The sequence below is a fragment of the Panthera pardus genome, unplaced genomic scaffold, assembly GCF_024362965.1.
Source record: "Panthera pardus isolate Hobbes unplaced genomic scaffold, ASM2436296v1 HiC_scaffold_27, whole genome shotgun sequence".
NCBI lineage: Eukaryota > Metazoa > Chordata > Mammalia > Carnivora > Felidae > Panthera > Panthera pardus.
The window spans coordinates 26,238,366-26,254,058 of NW_026526843.1; the positions used below are offsets into that span (position 1 = coordinate 26,238,366).

At 40.9% G+C, this 15,693-nt stretch overlaps 1 protein-coding gene across 3 annotated transcripts in view; it reads right to left on the reverse strand.

The window, feature by feature from the left end:
* Positions 1-15,693, reverse strand: part of XIAP (X-linked inhibitor of apoptosis) — a 49,386-nt gene that overhangs the window by 19,567 nt on the left and 14,126 nt on the right. For all 3 annotated transcript variants that reach the window (XM_019421807.2, XM_019421808.2, XM_053892084.1), the window contains 2 exons: positions 1,391-2,299; positions 232-331 (listed from right to left, as the gene is read on the reverse strand). In XM_019421807.2, coding sequence (XP_019277352.1) covers positions 232-331; positions 1,391-2,267 — 977 coding nt within the window. In that variant the 5' untranslated portion in view covers positions 2,268-2,299. The remainder of the gene's footprint in view (positions 1-231; positions 332-1,390; positions 2,300-15,693) is intronic.

Genomic DNA, 15,693 nt, shown 5'->3' on the forward strand with positions numbered 1-15,693 from the left:
ATCTGAATGCCAGAGATACAATATACAAGCAATGAGTGCTTTCTCTGGTCACCAGAGAAGGCTTAGGACTTTTTTTTCCCCTATAAAGTAGGTGACCCCATTTTTAGAAACCTGGTGTGAATTTCAAGCCATAGTGAGGGCAAAAATAGTTGAGGTGAAAAGTTATTCAAGATTTTCCTACTGCAAAGTGTCTAACTTGCCTGTTCCTGAATAAGCATTTAAATACCTTACCCTGGATACCACTTAGCATGTTGTTCCCAAGGGTCTTCACTGGGCTTCCAATCAGTTAGCCCTCCTCCACAGTGAAAGCATTTTACTTTATCACCTTCCCCTAAGAAAAGACACAAGTAAAAAAATACATGTGTTTGTGCAATTAAAAGCTTACGCAAAAATACTCCTTTTAACACTGAAATTAACCATTTCTAAATACACGAAAGCCTCACGGCTTCAAAGAAGACATTCAAATTCACATCTAAGTAACAGACATGATTGTTTGAGGAGGAAACAGACACTAAATTCACTGAATTCATCTGAGGTATGTTACAGAAGACAAAAATAAAACTGTCCAATTTTTATGTGAAAAATTACAATTGTTACCTTCTAACATGTCATTTGGGGCCATCCATACTACACTCCTTCAGACTGAAACTTTAACAGTAAAGCTCAGCATAATGAAATTACTAGTAAGTTTCTCTACGGGTTATAGCTACGTGACACTAAATAAACCTTCATGGTTTCTGTAGGATACTATGTAAATAAAATATCGAAATAATTGCGAGTTTGTATTTTGGCACTGTTCAATCCTAAAGTAAATGGGTCAGATATATCGTGGTATGACTGAATATTCCTGGAAGGCATCACACTAATGGCCCTTCCTGACAAGTTTACACTAGTCCATTTGAGAAGTGCTTATTTGAAGCAATAAGGCATCATACAGGGCAGCTTTCAAACATATCGTCTATACATAAAAGGCAGATATCAATTTTAATATCGGCCACACTAAACTCTCGACGTTAACTCTTTTGTGGGGTGTAGAAAGCATGCACGTAGGCTATGCACTGAGCACACAGAGTAGGTGCTCGCTCCGTTATAGTCAGCCTTGCTGTCAGACCCATTCTTGTACCATCTTTTGCAGGTCACCCTTCTCCAAACAACAACCACACGAAGGGGAAGAGAACTCACAATATGGCGGTCGCTTTCACAGAAATGGAGTGCTTACATTGCAGATTCAACGTAAGGGTTCACAGCTTTAATAGTGATACAAACCATCAGGCCAGCCTGCACCTAAATATTTACCAGTTCAGGGGGCTACAGCAATCGATTTACTTTTTTAGGAGCCCTGAGATAGTTGGAAAGTTATTTAACAGCCTGATTTTATAATAACGTTTACCTAAAGCATAAAATCCAGCTCTGGCAAGCTGCTCCTTGTTAACGGAGTACATCCACGTCCCAAAAGTAACGATCCGTGCTTCATAATCTGCCATGGCTGGATTTCTTGGAGCATTTGTCGAGTTTGGGAAATTCCTATCAGAACTCACAACATCAGATTCACTTCGAACATTCACATTCCGGCCCAAAACAAAGAAGCAATTAGGAAAGTGCCGCCTGTGTTCTGACCATGCACGATCGCAAGGTTCCCAATTTTTCAGTTTTCCGCCACAACAAAAGCACTGCACTTGATCCTCAATACCTGTGTAGTAGAGTCCAGCGCTAGCTAACTCTCGTGGGGTCAGGTGGGCATAGTCTGGCCAGTTCTGAAACGACTTTAATCTAGCTTCTTCACTATACATGGCGGGGTTCCTCGGGTATATGGTGTCTGATATATCTACAACCTGTCCAGTTCTCAAAAGATAGTCTGCGTGAGTCTCAGATGGCCTGTCTACAACAAAATGATTTCTGTTTCCCAGATAGTTTTCAGCTTTATACTGACCATTTTGGATACTGGGGTTTGTAGGTTGCGCAGCATGACTTTCAAAATAAAAGCCATTGATAAATCTGCAATTTGGGGATACTTTCCTGTGTCGTCCAACCGCTGAGTCTCCATATTGCCATCTATCTACTGCTGCGTGGCAGCTGAAGCAGCGCACAGTGTCTCCTTCGCCGGTATACAGAAAACCCGCTCGTGCCAGCGTTGATGCCGAGACAGGACTATTACTTGGAAAATTAGTGAAAGTCTTTAATCTATTAAACTCTTCTACAAAGTCTTCATCCTTACTGAGATCTGCAGGTACACAAGGTTTAGATGCTTCAAAACTGTTAAAAGTCATCTTCTCCTGAAAATAGGACTTGTCCACCCTTCCTAAAAAGAGAACATTACATGAAGAAATCCAAAGTGTGAGACGCAGCCAATATAATTTTGATATCAGAAGCTAATAAACTAACTACTGATGACATAAAAGTAATCATACAATCTCTAAGAAATATTCTAATTCTAAATATTAGAGTTCTACGTTACCACGTGATTCAAGTTACAAAGTAAAAACCTGCATTTTTTGTTTTTTAGAGGAAAGTAATATTTAAGTAGGTAGAACTATTCATTTTTAATTGCTTATTTTGCATAAATATGGAAACTATGTGATGCAGAATATATTAACATTATTAACCATGTAAAACCATTAATTAGGAAAAACAGAAAAGCATAAAATATGCAGATTCTTAAACTCCCTGCATAATTGTTATAATGGATCATTGTATAGTCAAGGCATCAAAGTTCAGCTTTAACAATTAAAAAAAAACTGTGTATGTTCAGAATGTTAATGAACTAATTTTTAATATTTCTTTACTTCCCTGCAGAGCAAAAGATACCTGAGTTTTATGCACGGTATTGGTTCCAATATGTCCTTCAGGAGCATCAAATGTTTCTAGGGGCGCCTGGGTGACTTAGTCACTTAAGCGTCCGACTCCAGCTCAGGACATAATCTCACAGATCATGAGTTCGAGCCCTCCGTCAGGCTCTGTGCTGACAGCTCGGAGCCTGGAGCCTGCTTCGGATTCTGTGTCTCCCTCTCTCTCTGCCCCTCCCCCGCTCATGCTCTGTCTCAAAAATAAAACATTAAAAAAAGTTTAAAGAAAGGAATATCAAATGTTTCTGATTTTCATGCATATGAAAATGGACTCTCGTAGTCCATTTTTTGTTGGAATTGGATCATTTCAGATGTATGTATTACTGCCCTCTAGAGGGCAGCTCCAGAGAGATTCTGAGTATGCGTAGACCTTAACTGCAGTTACTTTTGCTATCAACTTCCCATGGTCAAGAAACAATCTGTTCAAATGGAAGAGAAGTACTAGTGTAGCCTCATTAAAGTTGCCAAATTATAGCTGTGTTAACATTTAACCCAGAAAAAATTTCTAAAAAGAACTAGCTGGGTTATGAGAAGGGTGGCCAGATAATTTAGCCTCCAAACCTGGACACTCTGAAACTGAAAAATGATGTTACTAATAATTACACTGGGACAACAGGCATAAATCAGGGTTGCCCCAAGCAAACCTGGTTCTCCGGAATCTTGCACCCTTCCTAATACTGTGCTCAGTATATGCTTGGCAAAAAAAATTTAAAAAAGGACACAGTAATTTTTTTTAAGTTTATTTATTTTGACAGACAGCAAGAGAGCATACGCGTGCAAGGCAGCGGGCAGAGAGAGGAAAGAGAAGGAGAAACCCAAGCAGGCTCCATGCTGTCAGCACAGAGCCTGACACGGGGCTCAAACTCACGGAACCATGAGATCATGACCTGAGCCGAAATCCAGGGTCGGACATTTAACTGCCCGAGCCACCCAGGCGCCCTGGGACACGGTAATTCTGTCTCTACCACGTATGTGCATTAATGGATTTCTTGGGAAGAATTAACAGCCCTGGCATTATGTTGGCACTACATGTCTCGGAACATCATCTCAGAGTCATATTGAACACAAGGCTTCTGTCTTGCAGGCTGGCAATAAACTTCAGTCTCTCTTGGCCTTGTCAATTTACAATGGTATTAACTCCTACATATGCAAGAGCTCAGATATATCTGCAGGGAACAATTTTTGGAAGATAGTCTCCATGATTTTTCATCATTGTTTCCCAGATGTCTGAACACATTTTGACACTAGCTTTAAGACCCCTCTCTCCATGATTTTTCATCATTGTTTCCCAGATGTCTGAACACATTTTGACACTAGCTTTAAGACCCCTCGTTGAGGGGCGCCTGGGTGGCTTGGTCGGTTAAGCGTCCGACTTCGGCTCAGGTCACGATCTCGCGGTCCGTGAGTTCGAGCCCCGCGTCGGGCTCTGTGCTGACAGCTCAGAGCCTGGAGCCTGTTTCAGATTCTGCGTCTCCCTCTCTGTGACCCTCCCCCGTTCGTGCTCTGTCTCTCTCTGTCTCAAAAATAAATAAACGTTAAAAAAAAAAAAAACAAAACACAACCCTCGTTGAATCAGAATAAGCTGGATGACAAAAATCAAGATTCAAAGAAACCAAAGCTGGCTGATACGCTGAGATGAAATTTAACAGGGATATTAAACATTACATTCTGACTTTAAAAATCTGTTGCACAGCTAAAGGAAAATGGAAACTTGGTTTGGAAAGAAGTCACGTGAAAGCAACTCTCTAGAGTAAAATCTTGGGATTTTAGTTAATTAAAAATTCATTTTGAGGGGTGCCTGTTTGGCTCAGTCAGTACAGCATGTGACTCTTGATCTCAGGGTCGTGAATTCAAGCCCCATGTTGGGCACAGAGCTTATGTCAGAATATAAAAATTCATTATATGAGCCAACATTACATGGTTGCTAAAAAAAAAAAAAAAAAAAAAACACAAAAAAAAACACAAAAACAAAACAAAACTTAAAGTAACTCCAGGCTGCATTAATGTCCAGAAGTGCAACATCAACACAAGGATGAAGGGTTATAACAATCAACAGCAGTACAGAATGGACTGGGTTGCCTTGTAGATTCCTCCCATTACTGGAAGGCACAACGGCATAGACTAAGAGGCAGGACAAAACATTTCTAAGTCTATAATGACCCTGAAGAATTAATGCTCAATATAATCCAAAACATAGGAAAATTACCTTCTCTGAGGTGGTAAGTTTTATTTCTCAGGTCAATCAAAATAGACAGAAAATGTAAAATCAAGGATCTATTCTCATTTCGAGATAGTGGACATCTTGTATGGTTCAAGTAGTCACCCCATTTCAGATAATATTAGATAAAACTCCATCGTTCAATACTAGCAGGAGAATCTCTGTTTGAAGCTTTCAAGTGGAGACCTCATCTTACCAGGGGTCATTTCCATGCTAATAGTTTAGATTTCACTGTTTTGAAAAGCAGATATTTATTCAGAAACACCCAATTGAGCACTACATATACATTATCAGAGTGTGAGCTTTTGTTGCAGGGTGAGAAAGCAGAATTACTAGAGAGGTTAAGAGTGAAAGGGAGAAAAATGACTGACAAAAGACAGAAACCTTGAGTTTGGAGGAAGGCACCAAACGAAAAGGATGAGAGAGGATTTTTTTTTTTTAAAGAAGGATTTAAATGGAATGAAGGTGGGAGAGATGATATTTAGAAAATGAGTATATATAGCACAGGAATTGTGAATAGAGAAGAAAATGGGGTATGAATACTGGAGAAGGGTGACCAAAAGGCTTTGGATGTAAACAGGTCTTAATACAATAAAGTATGCGGAGATAATTTAAGGCTTCTTTGTGAAAGCGTGCTTAGGCTTTGTATTAGGGAAGCAGAAAGGTAACAAGGCACAGAGGGAAAGATGTGAAAGAAAGCTGTCACAGGACTTGCAAATTTGTCTAGTTTAAGAACTTCTAAACCTCTGAGTCAATGACCTGGAATAGGCATGAGAACAGTGTTGCAAGTTTACAATGTTATAATGTTATTAAACGCCCAACTCTGGATTTCAGCTCAGGTCATGATCTCATGGTCAAGAGATCCAGCCCCCTGTTGAGCTCCACGCTGAGCATGGAGCCTGCTAAAGATTCTCTCTCTGCCTCTGGCTCTGCCCCTCCCCTGCTCACATACTTTCTCAAACAAAAAAGTTACTGAAATAAATAGCAACAGGAAGTAGATTAGTGGTTGCTAGAGCTGGGGGAGGAGGGGAATGAGGAGTAAATACACGTGGTTACTGGGTTTCTTTTTGGAGTAATGAAATAGTCTGAATTAGACTGTAGTGACGGTTGCACAACTCTGTGAATACACTAAAACCCACTGAACTGTACACTTTAAAATTAAGTTTATGGTAGGTGAGATGTATCCTGATAATGCTGTTTAAATGCTAGTTTGGTAATAGTATACACTTTGGAGCATCAGAGGTGATTTTCAGGCTAAAACAAAGGGACCCTTGCTAACGAAATTACTTTTTTATATGGAAACCTAGATGTTACAATACATTTTCGGAACTAGGCAGAGGCCTAAATCACTTCTATTTGAAGTGGTTACATATTTAACCTGTTACAAAGATCCCAGTTAATTTTTCTTTCAATTACATTCTTTAAATTCTAACCTGAAGTCTGATTCTTACCTCTTTTGATACTCTGAATTCTTATGTTCACAATATTTTCTTAATGTCGTTCTTCTGTTGCGAATTGTTGTAAATCATCTTCTGAAGTGCATTTTTTTCTAACTTCTAGGAAATCAAACCAATTGGCTGTTTTTAGGAGCCAATTAGCTTCTTTCCACATTGTGAAGCACTGAAGCTATGTTCCTGAATTATGAAATTCTGTGTTTTTTTAACACTGGGTTTATTCATCTTACAGTTTATTTATTTATAAACTAATTCCAAATAGGTATAACTGCATTGACTCTGGTAATACAGAAGACTCTAATTCTTCATTTCTTCACATTGCAAAACATTCCTTTTGTTGTACACACACACACACACACACACACACACACACACACGGTGTGTGCTTTTGAACTCTTTTAATGTATTCAAGTAGTGTGAATTCTTTTGAATATAAGATACACACACATAGGTTAAAAGATTTTTATACACAGGACAGACTTGTGCACTTTTTATACAAAGATTTTGGATCTTCTTAAGTGGGATTGTTCCAGGAACACTGGCTACACTTTGGGAGAAAGTTGTATTTATCATGGACAGGTAGAGTTTATCCATATTATTTTCATTAGGCTATTTATTTCTCACACGTCCACTTAGACCAGTTAAGAGTAAGGCTGCCAACTTTCATTCTCTGCCTGAATTCTTTGGTATTTATCATTGTACAATGTGCACAAGCACTACAGTATGCATGTATATAGAAACTAAGAATATTATGAAGTACATAACTCCCCTATACTTTACGGATAATTCCCCCAAAAGCTATTTATTATTTTTTTATTTTTTAAATTAAGTCATCTCTGTGCCCAATGTGGGACTTGAACTCATGACCCCGAGATCACGAGAGTCACGTGCTCTACTGGCTGAGCCATCCAGGAACCCCTATTAATTCTATGGTAGGGCTACTATGGATGCCTTTAGAACGTTTGTGTGCTATTAAAACAATGGAAGAATCAAATGACTCCATTCTGAGGGACAGATTCTCTAGATGGTTAAAAAAAAAAAAAAAGATGAAATAAAGTCCTGATTAATTGGGGGGAAAAAAACCTCTAATGTTCAAGCAATAGAAAAAAAATCCTATGCAGAAGTATTTTTTGTGAGATTTAATATCAGAACACTACTCAGAAATGTATTTAAGTATTAAACTTTCTTTTTATTTTTTTACTAAAAAATGCTTTTATTTTTAAAGTTTATTTACTTATTTCGACAGAGACAGAGAACTCAATGAATGGGGGAAGGTCAGAGAGATAGACATAGACATAGACATAGAGAGAATCCCAAGCAGGCTCCACACTGTCAGTGCAGAGCCCAATATGGGGCTCAGTCTCACAAATCATGAGACCAAGACCTGAGCCGTAATCAAGAGTCAGACACTTAACCAACTGAGCCACCCAGAGCTCGTAAGTATTGAGCTTTCTATTGCCTTACTTGAAACAAAAATTAACAGTAATTTTTTTAAAAAGCTGTTTGGGGGATACCTGGGTGGCACAGTCCATTACGCAGCCATCTCTTGATTTCTGCCTAGGTCATGATCTTGCAGTTCATGGGAGGGAATCCTGCATTGGGCTTTGTGTGCTGACAGTGCAGAGCCTGCTTGGGATTCTCGCTCTCCCTTTCTCTCTGCCCCTCCCCCACTCATGCTCTCTCACTCTGTCAAAATGAAGTTAAAAAAAAGTTGTTTGGTAGTCAATTATTACTGCTTAGGCAATTTTTTAATAAATAATAGGTTTTTTTGTTGGCCCATTTTAATGTTTATTTATTTTTGCGAGAGACAGACAGAGCATGAGTGGGGTGCGAGCAGAGAGAGAGGGAGACACAGAACCCGAAGCAGGCTCCGGGCTCTGAGCTGCCAGCACAGAGACTGATGCGGGGCTCAAATTCCCGAACTGTGAGCTCATGACCTGAGCTGAAGTGGGACACTCAACCGACTGAGCCACGCAGGCGCCCCCTGCTTAGGCAATGTTTTAAAAATGTACTCCATAATATCATGAGTTTCAGTTATCACAGCATCTTAGAAAACGTAAGTAAGCAGTTTCATATGTGTACCAGACACTGATGAAAGTAATTTTGACTCTGCACAAATTTATTTAAGATGGCTAACTAGGAAATGGTCTCTGATGACTGAAAATTAACTACTATAAATATCCATTACAATTTTTTGTTAGTTTTAATTTTATTTTAGAGAGAAGAGAAAACAGCAGGGGAGAGAGGCAGAAGGGGAAGGGGGGGAGGGGGGGGGAGAGAGAGAGGGAGGGAGGGAGGGAGGGAGGGAGAGAGAGGGAGGGAGGGAGAGAGAGAGAGAGAGAGAGGGAGGGAGAGAGAGGGAGGGAGAGAGAGAGAGGGAGGGAGGGAGGGAGAGAGAGGGAGGGAGGGAGGGAGAGAGAGGGAGGGAGAGAGGGAGGGAGAGAGGGAGGGAGGGAGAGAGAGGTAAGGAGGGAGTGAGAGAGGGAGGGAGAGAGGGGGAGGGGGAGGGGGGAGGGGGGAGGGGGGAGGGAGGGAGGGAGGGGGGAGGGAGAGAGAGAGAGAGAGAGAGAGAGAGAGAGAGAGAGAGAGAGAGAGAATGAATATGAATGAATCCCAAGCAGGCTCCACACTCAGCATGAAGCCCAACATGGAGCTCAATCCCACAACCTCTGGATCATGGCCTGAGCTGAAACCAAGAGTCAGACACTTAACTGACTGAGCCACCCAGCTGCCCCCACCCCCGGCCCCCATTAAAACTTTTTAAGTCAAAATGGTACCTGAATGACAAATCACCATTCTTAACAAATAAGTAGCAAAACCCTTCATGGTTTTATTTTTGTTTTTACCAAGCTCATAGATCTCTACGATCTATGTTTCACTCTTCCGGTGTCTGTAAGAAATTTATCCAGTCACTACTGGCTCACTTAATGAACTACATCTTTTTTTTTTTAAATAAAAAAATTTTTTTAATGTTTATTTATTACTGAGAGACAGAGGCAGAGCATGAGCAGGGGAGGGACAGAGAGAGGGGGAGACACAGAATCTGAAGCAGGCTCCAGGCTCCGGGCTGTCAGCACAGAGCCTGAAGTGGGGCTCGAACTCACAAACTGTGAGATCATGACCTGAGCCCAAGTCGGACGCTCAACCGACTGAGCCACCCAGGTGCCCCTATAAACTATATAACTTCTTAACATTATTCCTGCAACCAAGGGCTTTGTTAACTTCTCATCATGAAGAAGCATCTAAGTAACTATACTGTGGCACAGTACAAAGGGAGCTGAGTGACTGTTACAAGTTGAATCCCGCCCCCAGGAAAGATACTTTTAAGTCCTACCCACTGGTTAAGAATGTGAATGTATTTGGAAATAGGATCTTTGCAGATGTAATTGAGTGAAGATAGGCTCATTAGGGTGGGCCCTCATCCAATATGACTGAAGTCTTTTCAAGAAGGGAAGAAACACAGGCCACAGAGGCACGTGGGGAAGCCGGCCACGCAAAGATGGAGGCTGAGGCCGGAGTGCTAATGCACCTGTAAGGCAAGGAGCACCAAGGAGGAGTGGCAACTCCAAGAGCTACAACAAAGGCATGGAACAGATTCTCCCTGGAGCCTTCAGAGAGAACATGGCCCTGGCAACACCCTCATTTCCAACTTGTAGCGTCCAGAACCGTGAGAAAATAAATGTCTCTTGTTTTAAGCCACTCGGTTTGTGGTACCTTGTTATGGCAGCCCTAAGAAAAGCTAATAGGATGATGTTAAAAATACGAACCAGAATTATGTAAGCAACATAATCCTATTAGTTCCCACTGCAGTACTATCATGCTGGCTGAAACACATTATGTAATTAAATAAAGGCATCTGTTTAAAACTCAGAACACGCATGTTTCTAGAATCTCATCTATGACATCTTTACTGATTCTTCCACTCCAAATCCCTCTACGTAATTTGCTGATGATCCAAGTTGTACTAGAACAAGATTTAGTAATTTCTGCATGTTTGTCCAACCTTCTTTTAAAAGTTTATCGATTTATTTTGAGAGAGAGAGAGAGAGAGAGAGAGAGAGTGTGTGTGTGTGCAAGCAGGAAAGGGGTGGAGAGAGAGGATCCCAAGCAGGCGCTGAGCCGCCAGAGCAGAGCCTGACACGGCACGGCGGGGACCTTGAACTCATGAACTATGAGATCATGAACTAATCCAAAACCAAGAGTCACTTAACCAACTGAGCCACCCAGGCACCCATGCACGCGTGTTTGGATGTGTGTGTTTGTATGTTGTCAGCATGAAGGTCCTCTTGGGCAAGGACCGTGTCTTATCACGTCTGTATTCTCAATGCCTAAAACAACGCACAACATGCAGTAGTACTTGATAAATGTTGGGCAAAAGAATGAATGCTGCACCACTTCTATCACACTACTGCTGTCATTGTGCTGCACTGCCCTGGACACTTGAGATCACCGTGAGCACTAAAAACTGTTAGCATTTGCCTCGGAAATTGTTAATATATGCCTAGGAAATGTGACCAAAATAGTCAATACGTGTATACCATGCAAACGGTATCATTCTTCAGTAATAAAAACCTATCCTAAAATCACATTTTAGGGGCACCAGGCTGGCTCAGTAAAAGGAGCATGTGAATCCTGATCTCCGGGCATGAGTTTGAGCCCCACCTTGGGTGTAGAGATTACTTAAATAAAAACTTAAAAAAACCCACATTTCAAAAATATTATAGGATTCACAAGCATTTTCATAGTAACACAATCAAAATTTTGTATGTGCTAATCATAAGACATCATAATTTTATTTTTTAAAATTTGTTTTACATTTATTTATTTTTGAGAGAGAGAGAGAGAGAGAGAGAGAGAGAGCACACAAGTGGTGGAGGTGCAGAGAGAGAGGAGACACAGAATCCGAAGCAGGCTCCAGACTCCAAGCTGTCAGCACAGAGCCCTTTGTGGGGCTCAAACTCACAAACCATGAGATCAGACATCATTATAATTTTACCTTAAGATTCTTTCCCATTACATGCAGAAATATTACAAATTTTTCTCATCAGTTGCCTCTCCCCATAGGGATCTTGTCAAATAAGCAACATTCTCCCTGACCCAACTGAGGTCAATCCATCTTTTAATCACCTTAAGTATTAGCCAGTTATTTCCATGCTTAGAATTAGCATTTTGACTTACAAAGTTGTAGTATTTATGTAAACGTAGCATAATATTAAGAAGCTGAGGGGCACCTGGGTGGCTCAGTTGGTTAAGTGTTGGACTCTTGATTTGGGGTCAGGTCACAATCTCACAATTCGTGGGATCAAGTCCCATGTCAGGCTCTACATGAGCCTACTTGAGATTCTCTCTCCTTCTCTCTCTGCCCCTCCCCTGCTTGCACTCTCTCAAAATAAATACATGAAAACATTTAATTAAAAAAACCCCGTATGTATGTATGTGTGTATATATGTATGTATGTATATATATATATATATTTTTTTTTTTTTTAAATTTGAGAGAGAGAGAGAGACCGACCATGAGCAGGGGAAAGGGGCAGAGGAGAAAGAATCTCAAGCAGGCTCCAGGCTCAGCACAGAGCCCAAGGCAGAGCTTGATCCAATGACCCTGGAATTATGATCTGAGCAGAAATCAAGAGTCAGACGCTCAACTGGACTGAGCCACCCAGGTGCCCCAAGAAGCTGAATTTTAAAAAATGATACACCCTGAACAAAAAGGGTGTATCATTTTTTTTTAATTCAGCTTTTATCCTATATTTACATACAAATTCAAATTTCAAATTGTTCATTTACAGTAGTGAGGTTCAGGGGCACCTGGGTGGCTCAGTTGGTTAAGTGTCTGACTTTGGCTCAAGTCATTATCTCACAGTTCATGAGTTCAAGGGCCACATCAGGCTCTGTGTTGACACCTCAGAGGCTGGAGCTTGCTTCACGTTCTGTGTCTCCCTCTCTCTCTGCCCCTCGCCCGCTCACACTCTGTCCTCTCTCTCTCAAAAATAATAAACATTAAAGAGATTATAGTAGTGAAGTTCTTCTAACCATAAGCATATTTTCTTTTAACTTTAAATGGGCCATAAAATATTTTGGAGATTACATTCAAGCAAATCAAAAGTTCATCCCCTAAAATTAAGTACTAGAGCCATTCAAATAACTAAATGGCATTAATGAGCACTTGGCTCATAAGCTCAGTTAATAAGATAAACTTATGAATACTGCTATATACAATTCTTGATCATGAAACCTACTTCTGTAAACATCCACAAGGGCATGCTGAGAACCAATATAGAGAATATCAATTACATGTTCCATACTTAATTTACAAAGTCATAGTAATACTCAAATTTGAGCAAAGACCTCCAATCTTTGCCTGATTATTGATAATAATTTACTCCACAGGTACAGTTTGCTCAAAATGGACACACAGTAAGGTATTCCCTCATTTTTTTAAACAAATTATGCAACTGTGCTCCCCAAAATGTTCTGCATGAAGAATACACAGGTTTGGGGCTCAAAAATTCACTTAAGATCATAAAAAGGCTCAAGATCACTATTATTACTATTACTGCCTCTTCCATTTCACTGAAAACTGTTCAGACCATAAGACGATTTACAGTGCTTGCTAAACAGTAGCCTTTGATTAAAAAACAAACCATCTACAGTCCAAACTATAGATCCATGACACAGATGAATACTATTTATGCTTATTCAGAGCCCAGATCAAACCCTTTGTTAAAATCAGAACAGGCAGAAAAAAAATTTCAAGACGGATATTCATTCAGTCTTTAATACAAACACATGTTTTCCTTTTTCAAAGAGAGGAATTAAGAAAGAATCTTACTGGGGTACCCGGGTGGCTCAGTCAGTTGAGCATCTGACTTTGGCTCAGGTCACAATCTCGTGATTTGTGAGTTCAAGCCCCACACTGGACTGACTCGCTGCTGTCAGCGCGGAGTCCACTTTGGATCCTCTGTCACCCTCTCTCTGCCCCTCCCCTGCTCACTCTCTCTCAAAAATAAACATTTAAAAAAAGAAATAAGTAAAATAAAAATAAAAAAGAATCTTACTACCCAGGCTGTGGCTTTTAGTATATCTATCCTTTCAGAACCTTTTCTGTATGCATTGGCATATGCACATTATAAATATTTCTAGAGGAAATTTATTATACATGGTATTTTACAACTTGCTTCTTTTTCCATTTAATAATATATCCTAAGCATCTTCCTACATCAATCTTTATCTTGATTAGAACACTATTTTAAATGGATGACCAGTACAAATCCATATTTCTGAACATTATGTTTACATGCATATTTTAAAAGAGAGACAATACCCAACATGATCAAACAATGCAAGAAGTCATCTCATTCGTGCCACCGCTTACCTTAAACCTCTGGTTCCCCTTGAAGGGTTTCAGAACAAGCCTTCCCAAAATGTGCCACTTTGGCATGTGGATTACTTTAAGCTGAAGTCAATCAAGGCCCAAAGACCCAGGAAAAGCTTTTACCTCCCCCTTAACTGCCTGAAGGAATTTAGATAGAGGGCTTGGTCCAGGAAGAGAACTACCATGAGAGATCACTACAAAGAATATGGGCTAGGTGTGGTTACGCTAGGGGAGGTTCTGCAGGGCCTGTAGATCAAATTCCTCTGGGTCTCCCTGTCTCTGGAGGCCAGGCAAATATTTGTTTATCAAACATTTGTTCTTCTCATCTTCTTGTAAACTGTCTTCCTCCCCTTTGAAGTCCCAGACCCCTACCCCTTTCCCTTATCTCAAGATGGCAAGTAAGCGTCAACCACCTGACTGCCTGTGGATCTCATATTCTTATGTGGCTTCTGTATGGACTCAGATTTGCTCGTCTCCTGTTAGTCTGTCTTATATCAATTTCCTAGCCAAAGCACCTAGAAAAGTAGAAGAAACAAATTTCCTCCCAAACAGTTGGGTGAGTCAGGCAGGAGCAACTGTACTGGCTGATTACTGCTTGCTCCGCGGCTGCGGCAGCTGAGAAATTCTGGCACCTCTGATAAATGTGGCAGAAGGTAGGAATTCTTACCATGTCAGTCTTCTTAATCTCTGCCTGCAGGGCCCAGTGGAAATGAGAGTAGTGAGAGTCCTTTCTTTCCTTTTCTAAATTTAGATCAGTAGGAAAAAATATTTGTGGAACTAGTTCCTTGGGTGCAGCAACTCTGGTAAAGGTCTGAGCACTCCTGATTTTTATTGGTCTTTTTCCTCCCAGAGACGGTCACTGTTTTTGTCTCTGTTGTGTTGTTTGTCATAAGAAGGAAGGCCATGGGGTAGAACGCAGGCATAGGCCCTAGAAGCCTGCTGTTTGAGCCGGCCTCACTGATTGGTGAGTTCATGGTTCTCACCAGACCCGTGTCTGTTTAGACAAACTTTGCTGTGGGTTAATGAACACATGAGGTAAACGCTGTTGCTAAGAAACATCTTGGAAGCCAAAGCCACAAAATTGGAGGGCATGGGTCAAGTATTTAAGAACTGTTACAGCACTGGCCACCTAATCCAAAGTCTCCTGTGTTAGGATAAGTTGGTCACAGAACAGGTTAGATTTACACTAGGTCACTCGCCAACCTCAAAAAAAATTCCATGCCAGGTACTCTGTAAATCACACGATCCCCAACCCAGTGGCACACCCCTCTTAAGTATTAGTTTGGCTCCAAGAGACCCAAGGCTTAGCTAAAGCTGTTAAATACATATACAAAAAGCTAGATGAGGTTTTCCTTTTGTCTTGTTCTATGTCTTGAGAGGTTGAGAACATGCTCTCTTGTCTCTGCCAGCCAGAAGATGCATGTTCCAGTGTGCATCTTGGTGACCAAATAGACAGGGTTCTGAGTCACAAGCAGCACTCTTTTCATCTGACTGTGCCAGCTCTCAGGGGAGTCTGTTATGAGGGGTCCCAGTCCATAAGGGGCTTTTGTCATCTCAACCTTTGCTGTTTTGTTAGTGCTGGAAAAGCCCCGTTCTAGTAGTGCCTGCCGGGTGTCAGATTAGTGGGTCTGGGACTGAAGGTGTGTCGTGTTCTTGTGGGAAAACAGAGATGCTGTTTTCACCACACCATTCTTACAGTCTGTAACAACAAAGGGCTTTACTTTCTCAAACAATCTTTGGGAGTGAACTTTCTGGATTTTGTATGGCCTGAATCTTTCACTCTCTCGTGGGATGCCTCTTG